We start from the raw sequence: 13,864 nt of genomic DNA, 5'->3' as shown, positions 1-13,864 counted from the left end.
ATTATTTTCATTGCTTCTTCTTCACTGAAATTTTGCTACTGTTATGAATCAGGCGACCCCTGTGAAAGGGTCGTTCGACCCCCAAAGGGGTTGAGAACCACTGGTCTAGACAGTGACCCAGGGTTATGTGTGTTAGACTGAGTATGGAAAAAACAATAGCTCAGAGCCTGGGGTGCTTACGGAAATGAAACTTTCGATATATAACACTTTATTATTTGCATTTCAGAAAATGAGCCTAGATTGCTTTGGTGATTGGTGATGGTGGAGGCGGGACAGATTTTCAGAAGTGTTAGCATTTGGGAGGGGGAGTCATTCGCTGCTAGTTCATCCAAGCCAAACTCGCTGCCATCCAGTTGAGTCAAAATGTCCCTAGGACAGAGTGGAACTGCCCCCGTGGGTCTCCCAGCTTGTAACTCTATGGACTAGAAAGCCTCGTCTTCCTCCTGTGATGTGGCTGGTGGTTTTGAACTGCCAGCGTGTGGTTAGCAGGCGGACTCATCACCCCCTACGCCACCAGGGCCCACTCTTTGCTAGGTACTAGGCAGCTGCTCTTTCTGGTGCTGGGGAAGGCAAGGTGCAGTCGTGGGGAAAGTCAGCCCAGCTCGGCCCGTGACTGAAGACACTGAGAGGACCTCCTTGGTCAGGGTTCTCACATGAGTCAATCTGCAGCAACCTAGCCGCCGCTGAGAACATGAGTCACAGAGGCAGCTACGTATGCTGCATGTGTCGTGGCGGTGTATGTGAGTACACGTATGTGCATATCTAAGTATATTTGTAGGCACAGGCATGTGCTTGCGTGTGTCACGTATGGATTCATACTCACAGATGCTAACGCACCTAGAGGGATATCCTAGACATGGCCGAATACCTCGTGGGGTTGGCTTATAAGTTTAAAGGGCTTCAGACCACAGTCTCCTGGGACACCTCCATGGATCAGCATATAGTGCACACGTAAAGAGAATGTTCTACAGTCTGGCTTGCTAAGTAGCGTCTGGGTTCTTACCATCTAACATACAATGATTACTCTCTTCCCATCTGGAACAAAAGAGAGGGAAGGAAACCGAGACCCCCAAAAGCAGCTAGCCCACAAGACTGACTGCCCACCTGATCCTCCCTCCTGAGGGCAGAACTCTACAGTGCCCAGCGGCCACTCTGCAGGGACACAATGGAGGCTCTGGCTAGAATGGGAGAGAGATGTAGAGCAAAACTCAAACTCCGGATAAAGACCAGACTTGGTGGACTGATAGCCTAGAAGACCCCCCAGCGTATGGCTCTAAGAAACCCTTTACCTTGGAGTTGAAGCCAAATCCTAGCTTGGCTTCTAAAGCAAACAGTCAATTATAGGGAGGGTGGGGGGTGGAGAACAGTCAACGTTTACTCAAAAGCAGAGAGACAGGGGCGGAGAGGCGTGTCCACACTGACCTGTCCATGTTCACACTGATCCCCAGGGTGGCTGTTGTGAGGTGATCACAGAAGAGGCAGTCGCTGCTCTCCGGAAGGCCACCAAGTGGGCACAGTCAGGCCTCATTGTCAGTGTTGGGCCGCCGGTCGAGTCAGTCAACCCGGAGACGGTGAGCGGACTGTCCACAGGGGACAAGAAGAAGACCGCCCAAACCTCCATTTGCCGGGAGAGGAACTCGGAGCTCGCCAGGTACAGCCGCTCACGGGCAAGGGCTGGTTTAGGCTTTTACTTTTATACCATCTCCTTGGGCTGCTAAAAATGGGGACTAGAGGCATCCCGTGCACATCTGTGGCAGGACTTTCTCTCCAGGTGGAGTGGCAGGACCTTTGAGTAGTACTCCCTTAGGTAACCTGAGGGGTCAATCTAAGAGTGGAGAGATGCTGGACCCTTACAGTCTACTCCCAGGGACGCCGTTGACAAGTCTTTTTCAGTAAACTCTGGTTCTGCTACTTTTACTTCTTTCAAAGAGCTGTCTCCACTGCTCCAACTGCGCACATGAACTTCTTTCTGGGGCTGGAAGGGATGAATCAGTGAGGCCTCTGGGAAGCTTCTGCCAGGTGGTTTCTACATGCAGGCCCAGCACAGGCTCTTCATGGCCTGTTTGATAAGAAAGTTCAGTCCATCGTGTCCCAGGAACTTCCTGAAACCCCCCCGGAAGGCAGATGGGCTCTCTTTCTGGTGGTAGTGTATTTTCTCTTCATCTCGGTCAGTGCAGTCCACGCTGCCCGGTACAAACAGAATCTCGTTCCCTCTGGGGCTAACCCTGAAAGGCGGCCCTCTGCCTTGGTGCCAGCCACTGGGCACCAACACTTTGCCCTGTGGACACTTGCAGGACTGACCCCGTGCGACCCTTCATCAGCGGGCACGTGGCCAACAGCATGGCTGCCGAAGTGATCGCCTTGCTGCACAGCTTGTTGATGGCCCCAGAGTCCAATGCCGCCCAGATATGGACCACCACGGCAGAGAAGGTCGGTGCGCGCTGCTGCCCACATAGCTGTGCGCGGGAGGAGGCAGCTCACATTCTAGTCTAGCATTTGAGTTGTCAAGCCCATCTTTCAGGAGGAGAGATGCCCAAAGTCGGCCAGGTGTACCCATTCATTCTGCTTCCCTGGGATGTAGCCCTTGATGGAGCAGTTTCGGCTCCATTCCATTGCTCCCCGTCCTGATTTGGCAGACAACGATAGGATGGTCCCCTTGAGGATAGGATGGCCGTCCTTGCTTCTTCCTCTTGCTTGAGTTAGAGGGGTCCTGGCTTTAGGTAGCCCCTCGAGTGTGGTGTATGGATTTTTTAAAGTACACTCGCCCCGCCCACCCCCGTCCTGAGGGCTATCTCCGTGTGATTGACTCCACCCAGTTTGTCCCATCATGGCAGATGGCAGTCCCAGAACCAGGAAACGCTCAGTCCCCCTTGCCTGCCGTCATTCTTCCAGTGAATTTCATTCCTGCGATAGAAGTAATTGGGTACTGAGATGTCAGCTGACCCCGGTGGAGATTTCCCTCCAGACAAACGGTGGCTTCATTTTAGGGAGGTCATGAGCACCCTGCTAGATGCACTTGCATGTTGAGGTTGTGTATCTCTAAGTCTTTCAGACCGGAGAAGGCGATGGCGGCCTACACGGCACTGATTGGAGCCTAGTGTATCGGCCCGCCCATCTGCAGTGTCCTTCAGTCTCTAAGCCCCGGTGCTGTCCCCGCGACCACGTCTTTCACATCAACTCCCCGGGCTGCTTCCCCACCTAGGTCCTGTCCCGTGCTCTGATGTACATCCCGCAGCTGGGGAAGTATGCGGAAAGCATTCTGGAAAACGGCAGCAGCAGTGGCCGCAAGCTCGCCAAACTGCAGAGAATTGCCCGGCAGGCTGTCGCCGCCCTGTGCGCCCTGGGCGGCTTCAAGGAGACCATCAAGATAGGGTCAGAGGTCCAGGTAACCGACCGGCTAAACTCTCTCCCCAGCTCACGGCTTTCTCGCTGCATGTACATGATCACGGATTGATTGGTCACCTGTCAGGCAAGGTCCCGGCCACCATTGGAGACCGAAAAGCCCATGCCTGCCAGCTATCTCAGACTCGCGAACACCGAGCTGCAGGGTCCCGCCACGTAGTGTTAATGCCGTACTGTTGCCGCTGCCAGGTTGAGTGTCAACTCAACAGTGTGGCAGAGCGCTCACTGCATGGCCCTGCCCTGCCGCTTGTGTCTTTGAACGGCATGTTTGACGTCAGTAGAGTGTTGCGATGACCTGGCCTTGGGGTATGAGGGCCCGCTCTTCTCACGCATACCCAGGGCTCAGTGTCGGCACCCCAAGAGACGATGACCCTGGCCCTGCCCGTCATACATGGCCTCTTCCCACCCACCACCTGCACCCACTGCCCTCCGAGCTGGGAGGTGCTGTTGTCATTCACCTTCACCTTCACCCATCTCTGCCTCCAGGTCCTAGGCAGAGGCGTCTCAGGAAGCATCGGGGCAGTGGCCTCCGTCAACGAGCAGGAAGGTATAGCCACGGTCAGATTCCCGCCCATGGGCTGTAGAAAGACTTCGCAAGCAGCAGACACGCTGACTATCCCGTTGTCTAGACTTTGTGTGCCGAGATCCGAGGTAAGGTGATCTGCAAATGCATCACACCGCGACCCTGCGCACGGTAACACACAGCCGTGAACACCGAGCGCGTGGGTTGTCTTCAGTGTCACTTGGGATGTGTATTTGGGCATTTGTGACGGTGCTGCCGTATCTGTGATCTGCGCTTACTCGTAACCTTTGGGTGAGAGCTTTCGCCTTGTTGACAAAGGTCATTTCTTCCGGAGGCAGGATGTGCTGCCAGCAGATTGTATTTGGTTTGCAATGTTCTGGGTGGGGATTTTCGTGCTGTCTGTGTATTTTTGTTTTTTTCTTTAACTGAAACATTTGTGAATTAACGCTGGAGAATATAATCACGTCTGCCGTATTTCTTATCAACTAACGACTTGAATTTAACTTTTTGCCATGCCCCCCACCTCCGCCCACCACCACCAGGCCTTGCCTCTTCATAAACTGTCCATTACTGAGAAGGTAGTACAGGCAGTCCAGTCCATGTTGCTTCCTCAGGAGGGAAGTCTCTCTATTCACACGTCACTTCCTGCAACAGGAGATGGGTCAGCTCCTGTGATGGCCGTCGTGCGGCTCCTGGCTGAAATAAGGACCAGGTGAGCGCCACCCCCAAGCCCCCTCCCATGCCCCCGAGGTGGAACCTGACAGAGGCAGGAGTTCCCGGGCGGGAGGGTGGCCGCCACCCCAGACCGAGGGGTTCCCCAGCATTGCGCTCACGCAGAGCTGGGCAACAGAAACCCTGTTGGCCAGGGCGTGCCCCACAGCGTGCTGCCGCCCCTAGTCTCTGTGCTTGCCAACAAAGCGTGGTCGTTCGCCCAAGAAAAGCCACGAACCACGGAATGCAGCTGTTCCTTTGTTCACTGGGCCAGCGGGACTGCGCTCTCTCTCCGGCATTCCTCTGCCACGAAGCCTGGCTCCTTAGCAGGACCATGCAGATATGCCGGTTCATGGCTTTTCACGCTGATGATGGCAAACCCCAGGCATGCTCATAGAGGTTGACAGTGAAGAGAAAACCCCTCTTTCCGGCACCTGCAGTTGTCTGTTAACCATTCAGTAGCAGTCGCCAGTCTCTCGTGAGACCCTGGGGCTTTCCAGAAAGTTCCAATAAGGGTTGTGAATCAGGTGCAAGAGGACAACTTCCCCAACTTTTGGCGCCTCTTGCCGGTGGAGCCTGCTTTAGGCAAAGCGCTGGAGAGAAGCTGCTCGTTTCTCACCTGCCACCTCGGTCCCCGTCTTGTGGTGATGGCAGCCATCTGGTGCCTTTCCTGATTGCCCAGGCCACGTTCGCAGGCACTGGGTGGGTCGAGAGAAGGGATCCATAAAGCATCTCTGAGCCAGTCTAGCGCAGAAAAGGTAGAAGTCTTCGGGGGTTGAAGCTAGTAAATCTGGGAACAAAATGGGTTGAAATGGGGTTTGTTCTGCCTTGTCTGTCTGTCTGTCTCCACGTGACTTTTGGGGAGTGGGACACGGATGACTTTGAAACGTTGTCACTCTTTCCCCCTTAAGAGCATGTCTGGTCATGGCCCAGCTTCTAGAAGACAGCTTGTTTTGTGAAGAATTTATACAGCAGTGCCCGGCCGCGGTGGAGGTTCTTAACCTAGCAGCCCAGGAGTGCAGCGCTGGTGAGTACCTGTGGTTCTTTCTCCTCAGCACCAGACTGTGCCAAGTTTTGTCAGTATGCTAGCCATTAGACACCGCCCCGCCCAATGTCCTCATGGACATGCACCCGGAAACGCTGCGCACGCTGCAAATAGCACTTCTCAAAACTCACTTTCAGCTCAGACGTAGAGATGTGACCTAAAAACGCACAGTGTACACCAGCTATGAAATCCGTGCTTTTCAATTGAACTTGAGGACCAAACAATGTTCATTGATGGGCTTTGTCCCTCTGTTAAGACTCTTGATGAGCTGTTCTTAGCGATGCCATACGCATTAGCACCCATCCTCGGGGTTCTGTGGGAGCGTGTGCGTGAGTGTGAGTGTGAGTGTGAGTGTGTGCGTGTGTGTGTGGAACACTTCAACCAAAGACAGAATTGGAAAGACTAGGCTAGTGAGCACCCCTGCACACACGCACCGTACACACCCTTGTCTCCACCATCCAGTTTTAAAAAAGAACAACTTGGCTCACTCCTGGTGGCGGATGAGGGTTTGAACTGTTGAATGCAGAGTTGCTGGCCTGAAATGTAACTCATATCCCCCCCCCCCCCACCGTTTCAGAGTAAAAACTTAAATTTAAAAAAAAAACACCAAAAAGAACTCATAGCCAATCCTGTTTCACCTATGCTGCAACCCGGTGGATTCTATTTAGGCAAATCCTAGATATTATTTTATCAATACATTTTTTTTAGTATATATCTTTAAAAAGTAAAAACTCTTAAAAAGGCCGTAACACCTTTCTCACATCTAAAAATTAATAATTCTGTGAATGGTATTAAAATTCAAGTAAGTTCAGAAGAGCCAAAATACAAACTTAAGTCTATTCCACCTGAATTCAGAGACTCTCTCAGGAATTGAGCTGAAGCATTGGCCACAAGTGGCCAAAGGACCAAACTTGTTGTAGGGTGAGCGCAAAAGGTCGTTAATAATCAGGAAAGAAAGAAAAGATCAAAATGGATCTCAGAAGAGCCTCTGAAACTTGCTCTAGGGCATAGGTGCCCAAGATTATTTGACTTACCATTTCAGAAAAGCGAAACAATAAAATACATATCTGTACTTACGTGTATATATGCATATAAAATGTAAAAAACATTATGTATATATACATTAGATATGCATACACACACACATACTCAGTGCCTCCTTCTGCCAGCTAAACCTTCTGTAGTATAGCCCATAATCCAGGATAAAATAGAGGTTTTTGCTTTTGCAGCCAACCTGGATCGTTGTAGAAATCCCCCACCCCCACCCCCACCCAGGGGGCAGTGTCACCCATTTGGGGAAACACTTCTCAAGAACACGAGAAAAGCTAAGATGAAGAAGTGATGAAGTAAAAGAGCCGAACAGGAGATCCCCAAGGACAGCTGGAGAAAATGCAGTCTTAGAAGGAAACGTGAGGAGACCTGAGTGAGAAAACACAAGGGCAGACATGCTCGGCATTTTCTCAAGCTGAAAGCTGAATAAAAAATTCAAGCCTCAACTGCAGTGTTGACGGCTTCCACGGGCAGAATACTGAACGATGCAGGAAGTAGTGAAAGAAGAATCTTCAAAAGGAATACGTGGAGTCACTACCAAAAAAAAAACAAAAAGGGAGATGATGTTCACCCATTTCCAGAGGTATATGAACAAGAACTGAAGGAAGTATTGAAGGGTCAAGTTCAAGCTGCAATGAAGGCCTGGGTGAGAAACAAAGTCTCCATGAATTGACAGAACAGCAGCTGACACGCGTCAATAAAGGATGCAAGGCTAGCGGTGTTTTCTAGTTGATGCAGATACTGGGAAGACAGCCACCAACTGGAAGAAACTCATATCGCGCCCCTTACACACAAAGGTGACTCCATAGAATATGGAAATTGTCAAACAGTGTCAGTAATATGTCCTATGTAAGTGAAATTTTGCTGAAGATAATTCAAAAATGGTTGTAGCAGTATATCCACATGGAACTACCAAAAATTCAAAGCAGGTTCAGAAGACATGAAACAAAGAGTATTGTTGATTATCAGATGGCTCTTGGCTAAAAGCAGGGAATACCAGGCAGATGTTTTCCTGTTTTACGGACTCCGTGGATGACCACAAACCACGAGAAAATGGCAGAGACTGGGGATTCCAGAACACGCTCTTGTGCGCGTGCAGAACCTGTACAGGAAAGGTACGTCTCAGAGTCGTGTCCTTTCACTGGGCTTATTCCGCTGTATGCAGAGCGCGTGACCGGAGAAGCCGGACCGTATGAAGGGGACTGTGGATCTGGATCAGAGGGAGGCTGGCCAACAGTCTGTAGCATACCGATGACACGACTTACAGCACTTGCAGCCTTCAGGCTGATTACACTTGGACCAAGAGGTCGTGCCATGTGAAACAGAAAGAATGGAAGTTGTCTTTAAGGTTTTCATTTTACCTCGATCAACAATGAACAGTCATGGAAACAGCAGTCAAGACATCCAGTTTCTTATTGCTTGGCCAAATATTCTGTAAAAGATCTCTTTAAAGTGTTAACAACAAAGATGTTACTTTGAAGGCCAAGGTGCCCCTGACCCGAGCCTGGGGTAATGTTTGGGTCCCCTCCTATGCATGCGAAAGCTGGACAGGGAACCACAAAGACCAAAGACTCGGTGACTGTGACTTCTGGTGTTGAAGATGAAATATTGACTATACGCTGGGCCTGTAAGTCTGCACCGGTCAGAGGCCAGTCAGGATGCTCGTTAGAAGCAAGGATGCTGAGCCTTAGTCCCACATGCTTTGGACAATGTTAGCGGGAGGGACCATCCCTGGGAAAAGACCTCATGCGTGGTAAAGTAGAGAGTCAGCAAGAGAGAGGGATCCTCAGGAAGATGGACTGGCACAGTGGCCGCAGCAATGGGCTCAGGCACACCAACTATGAGGCTGGTGCAGGACTGGGCAGACTTTCATTCTGTTGTGCCAAGAGTGCCCCGGTGAACCAGAGCCAACTTGAAGCCGCGCACATCAACACTATTAAGTACCTAGTCGGCGTTCAAATTCCTAACTTGCTTATAAATGTCACATTTGTCTTTACATCTGCTCGTGTGAACCAGGGTCCACATGAAGTCCATACGTCGTTACTTGTTTTGTCTCTCAGGCATCTTTTAAAATGTAGTTTCCACATCAGTCTCTCGTTTTCCCTTATGATTTATTTGTTGAAGGATTTTTTTTTTAGCCGATCGTATCCCCGTGGTGTCATTTGACATGTTCTTTTGTCCTCATATTTCCTGTAAATTGATAGTTTGCTGGGAGATTTTGAAGTCAAAATGTACTCTTTGTCCCCAAGGATATAATTGAACCCGACATGAAATTGTCCACAATTAGATTAGCAGCCCTCTATTAGTGACAGCATTTCCACAAAATATTACAAATGACTATCTTTAATTTCCGTATCAATTTTAGTTTTAACCTTTTATTATTATCTATTATACTTGTTATTTCTCATGCCATTTGCTCTTTTAGTTTCCTGTTTTACGGACTCCCTCACCTTTTCTCTATCCTTAAACAGTTTCATGATTTGTGTAGTGATTTTTGATGATTTACACTTATGTTTTCTATAGTTGTAGAGTTTAAGCTCTCTTACACTTACTTAGGTTTGGGGAGTTAATTTTTGCATATGGTACCAGACACTCCTCAGACAGCTTACACGTGACTAATTCTAGCCCCAGAATCCATCCCCTTTCTTCTCTGCTTGCTGACATCCTATCCTATCCTGTTCTGTCCTAGGATCTAAGTTAACACTGCCTCTATTAAGCTCTGCCAGATTGCTCTGTGTACCTGTGCTTGTGCCTTCTATCCTGGTATCACACAGTAGAGCCTTGCAGTGTGTGTGTGTGTGTGTGTGTGTGTGTGTGTGTGTGTGTGTGTGTGTGTGTGTGTGTGTGTGTGTGTTTTCTCCCTCCTATTGGAGCAGGAGATTTGACTCCTGATATTTTTTGTATTAGCTAACATTTAGTCTTGCTCATAAGACATGTTCAATAGGTTTTATTCGATTTAAAAAATCAGTTTAGATAATAAGAAAAAAAGCTTTTAATTATCGGATGATAGGGATAATAGCTGTCACTTACTAAGTGTAATTCACTAGCCCCACTCGTTCATTGCATCGTGGTTGTGAGGCACAGGTACTAGAGTGCCCCGTGGCAGCAGTCTCCAGGAGATAGCGCGGTCTCAGATCATGGGCTCTTTTCTAAAACTCAGACTAATCTCTCCAAGCGCACGTAACTGCGTTGACCGGGCAGTAGTTGTGTTCACGGACTCTGTGTGTACCCTGCCAGGAGAGCGCCTTGCGGTCGTGGAAGTGCAGTGTGAACGACTGAGGATGCTCTACCGGGACTGTGCTCGGCCCCCGCCCCCCCCACTGCAGGCCGACCGGAGACAGGTGAGCCCTCCCTCCGCCTCCAGCACGGGCCACACCTCCTGCTGCCGAGGCAGAGAGAGCCCCAGGCTCGTGCATTCCCGGTGGTAGCAGTGGAGTGAGGGTTTGCAGAGCCACTCAGTCTGTGACAGCCCCTTCTCTGGGCAGCAGAGGCACTGGCTGGCCCTTCCTGAGTTGGAGGATGCCAGCAGAGGGCAGAGCTCTCGATCAGGGGCCGTGGTGCAGCTGCTGTGCTCAGTGACGGGGAAGAAGAAGGCTTAGGGTTAGGGTCCCTTACATAACGGTAAGTGTATTTCGAGGGAAAATAAGAGGGAGTGATTAAAAAAAAACACACAAAAACAATGGTGAACTGTTGAAAAATTCGTGTATCCACAAATGTGTGTGGTGCCTTGTTCATCAGTAGAGGCAGGGACAGACACTGTGGTCTGGCCGTGAGCGGCCGCAGCAGCAGGGCATGCGGTTCTGATGCCTGCTGCAACACGTGCACGCCGAGCGTAAGGTCCTGTGTGAAAGCAGGTAGCCACACATGGCCGCATACTTACTGTGGTCCATTCAGAGAAGATATCCAGAAGATTCTAGAAGATTGCATTTACGGAAGAAGGGGTCCACCTGTAGGAACCAGCCGTGGATTCGTGGTGTCTAGGGGCCCAGGAGAGGGGGCAGTGAGGAGCGAGTGCTAATGAGGGTGGATTTCTTTCAAGGGCGATGAAAATGTCCTAAGATTCGGTGGTGGCGATGGGTGCACTTCTCTGACGATGCTAAAAGCCTCAAAGCTAACACGTCAGTGGGATTGTACACGTTTAAAGCATGTATTAGAAGCTGTAAATTATGTCTGGACAAAACTGTGTAGGAAAATTGGTACATTGGGTAACTGTGTTATTTGCTTTGCCATATTATTCTCACAATTTGTGGAATTGTTTCAAAATAAGTTAGAAACATATAAAATAAAAAAGCTGCCACCTGAATTTTTAAACACCCCATGTAGCAGATTCATGTGATATATTCCCTACAATTAATTTAAACAAAATTGGGTTTCTACTATCTCTGTTTGGTCCCCGCCCCCCTCCCTCGGAGTTGCTCTGGTGGCCGTCCTGGTTACACATTGGGCTGCTAACCTCACCCTCGGCAGTTTGAGCCCACTCCACGGGAGAAAGATGAGGCTGTCTACGCCCATGAAGAGTTACAGTCCCAGAAGCCCACGGGGCAGTTCGACCCTGTCCGTCCTGTAGGGTCGCTGTGAGTCGACGGCAGCGAGTTTGGTTTTAGTTCTGTTTTCTCGCTCAATCGTGCCCGTCTGCCCGTGCCTCCCCTGCCTCAGTCTGGCTTGTCCTGGGGGCCATTCGACTTGTCTCCGAGTCTCTGATGGCCATCCTTGGAACGAGCTCTTCACGGGCTTCTTTCAGTGACAGGGCTGAAGGGGGACACTGGCTTGGGGACATTCCCATGGGAATACCGTCCAATCCACCTGCGCTGTTCTCTTGTTTGGGAGGGGGAAGGATCCCTGTGTGCCGTGCTGTTGACTGACGGTTTTCCTCCCTGCCCCCCTGCAGCCCAGAGAGATCACATGGAGCCCCTCAAGAGTGTTCCCGCCCGTGCGCGCCTGCATGTTCTCCTCTCACCTCACGTCGGTCACCTTCCTGGCCGACCCCAGCGCTGGGGGAGGCTTGCCCCGGGGCACTTTTATCTATGCCACCTCACCTCTACCAGTTCAGGTGAGCCTCCCCCGCCCCCCAGCTCCCCCCAAGGGACACTGCCCTCTTGTCTCCGTCCTTGACATGTGAGCACAAAAACAAGGTCAAGGGCCCAGTCTGCACCCTCTAAGGGCCCGCCTGCTTATGGTGTTTCTGCAGGCCCCGTCTTTTTACTGGGAAATTGAGATCGTGTCCTACGGCGATACCGATGACGACACCGGCCCCATCGTCTCCTTTGGCTTTGCCACAGAAGCGGAGAAGCGAGATGGAGCGTGGACAAACCCAGTGGGCACGTGCCTTTTCCATAAGTAAGTGCATGGCGACTGGTGCTGGACCCCAAAGGCGGACATAAAGTCGATCGGGGTATTGGCAGTTCCCGAGGTGTATTCCAGGAAACAGTCGCTTCTCACAAAAGCATATAGTTGTTGAGGTGAAAACAGGGGTCTGCCCAGGCCACTCTGGAAGGATTCGATGTGGAAGCCCCACTAAGTGAATGGGGCTGTACCTCGCACTCACTGGCCCTTGGGCTTGAGGCTGAAACGCCCCAGTTTGAGAAGAGCAGATGAGTGCTAGCCCAAGGGTACAGGACCAACCGGCCGTCCTGGGGCGAGGGTCAGCTCTCTCCCTTGAGGGTGCTCATGCATGGGAGGCCAGGACTACGACACACTTACTGTTTTAAAGCCCTCCTTGCTTTGTTATGACGCGTGTTACTCTGGTCCGCATGGTTATGCCGTTATTAATGATATCACTGAAAAGCTCACCCTTATATATATAGAGAGAGAATAGGGGTCTGTCTTCAGACACTTCTGGGGAAACGGGCTATTTTGGAGATTCATAAATCACAAGCCAGACTGAAGACGCAAGCTGTCCTGAGAAGGACCTGCTTATTTTGCGCCTCCGATGTATGAGCCATCTGTGTTGGGAACGCGTACGCGATGCGCACACTCGTGGATGAGCTAACGCCACAGTAACAGGGTCTCTGCCCGGAATTGTAGAACCTCGCAGTTGGCAATACGAGAGCAGGTCAAGAAATGTCTCTCCTAGGGCCCCAGCTCGTGGGTTTATTCCAAACAAAACATGTCCGAACCTGTCTCTGTGATCATGGGCGGCTGAAGGCGAGTTCTCGAGTTCTCTTGGTCACCCTCGTTAGCGTGCCTCCAAAGGAGAGGGCCAGCGGCTTGGGGGGGGGTCTGGAGCCAGCTCATTTTAAGGCCGCAAGATCAGGTCCACCAGTGGTGGGGACTAGTTTTCTCAAAATACACAGGCTAATCATGGGCTGACTAGGAAGGACTGTTCAGAATTGGTGAGAAAAAGGCCAGGAAAGTTGCACCAAGGGGAAAAAACACTTGTTTTTCCATCATGACAATGTTCTCGCTCCTTCCGCAAGAGCAGCAAGGGCTACGCTGCCTACGAGACTCTTAGCGGGAAATCTTAGCCCGGCATGCTCCTTCCCACTTCTTTGGCTCCACACTCTCAAAGAGCACTCGAACGGAACAGGGTGTGAGTCCCTCACGGAGGCGCAAACGGTCACCTTGATGCCATGTCAGTCGCAGCAGCGGCATTCTCGGGGAAAGGCTGGCGATGGAAGCACTGTCTTCCGAGGTGTCCAGACCTCGGTGGGGCCTACACGGAGAAACCGTAGCTTCGCGTTTTGGTAATTTTGCTTTATCAAGGAATGCTCTCTTGACTTACTCGCGTGTGTGCGTGTCGAGGGACAGAGCCATTCTTCCTCTCCCCGCTGCCTGCTGCGCTCCCTCGGTCCTGACTGCCCTCTGTGTTTCCCCCAGCAATGGCCGGGCTGTGCACTACAACGGCTCCAGCCTGCTGCAGTGGAAGAGCGTGCGCCTCGACGTGACTCTCTGCCCTGGTGAGTGCCGCTGCGGGGCGCTTTGTGCGCCTCCCGCGAGGTTCGTTTCCCAGGTTTGGCGCGCGGTAGGTGGGACGGGCCACGGGCAGTTTGTCTTTTAGTTGACACTGCAGCCCTTCCTGAAAGAGCCCCCTCTTGGATGCGGTGGTGGCGATGGGTGCACTTCTCTGACGATGCTAAAAGCCTCAAAGCTAACACGTCAGTGGGATTGTACACGTTTAAAGCATGTATTAGAAG

General features: G+C 51.1%; 1 protein-coding gene across 1 annotated transcript in view; it reads left to right on the top strand.

Moving 5' to 3' along the window:
- Positions 1–13,864, top strand: part of HECTD4 (HECT domain E3 ubiquitin protein ligase 4) — a 112,988-nt gene that overhangs the window by 65,573 nt on the left and 33,551 nt on the right. Inside the window, exons 36-45 of the mRNA XM_045296692.1 lie at positions 1,449–1,651; positions 2,295–2,430; positions 3,203–3,385; positions 3,889–4,053; positions 4,468–4,637; positions 5,548–5,663; positions 9,969–10,072; positions 11,620–11,781; positions 11,920–12,068; positions 13,548–13,627. Coding sequence (XP_045152627.1) covers positions 1,449–1,651; positions 2,295–2,430; positions 3,203–3,385; positions 3,889–4,053; positions 4,468–4,637; positions 5,548–5,663; positions 9,969–10,072; positions 11,620–11,781; positions 11,920–12,068; positions 13,548–13,627 — 1,468 coding nt within the window. The remainder of the gene's footprint in view (positions 1–1,448; positions 1,652–2,294; positions 2,431–3,202; positions 3,386–3,888; positions 4,054–4,467; positions 4,638–5,547; positions 5,664–9,968; positions 10,073–11,619; positions 11,782–11,919; positions 12,069–13,547; positions 13,628–13,864) is intronic.

This window comes from Echinops telfairi, unplaced genomic scaffold, assembly GCF_000313985.2.
Source record: "Echinops telfairi isolate 266 unplaced genomic scaffold, ASM31398v2 ScPeMD7_7412;HRSCAF=8450, whole genome shotgun sequence".
NCBI lineage: Eukaryota > Metazoa > Chordata > Mammalia > Afrosoricida > Tenrecidae > Echinops > Echinops telfairi.
Note: the sequence above shows the minus strand (reverse complement) of the source record. Positions and strands in the feature narration are given on the sequence as shown.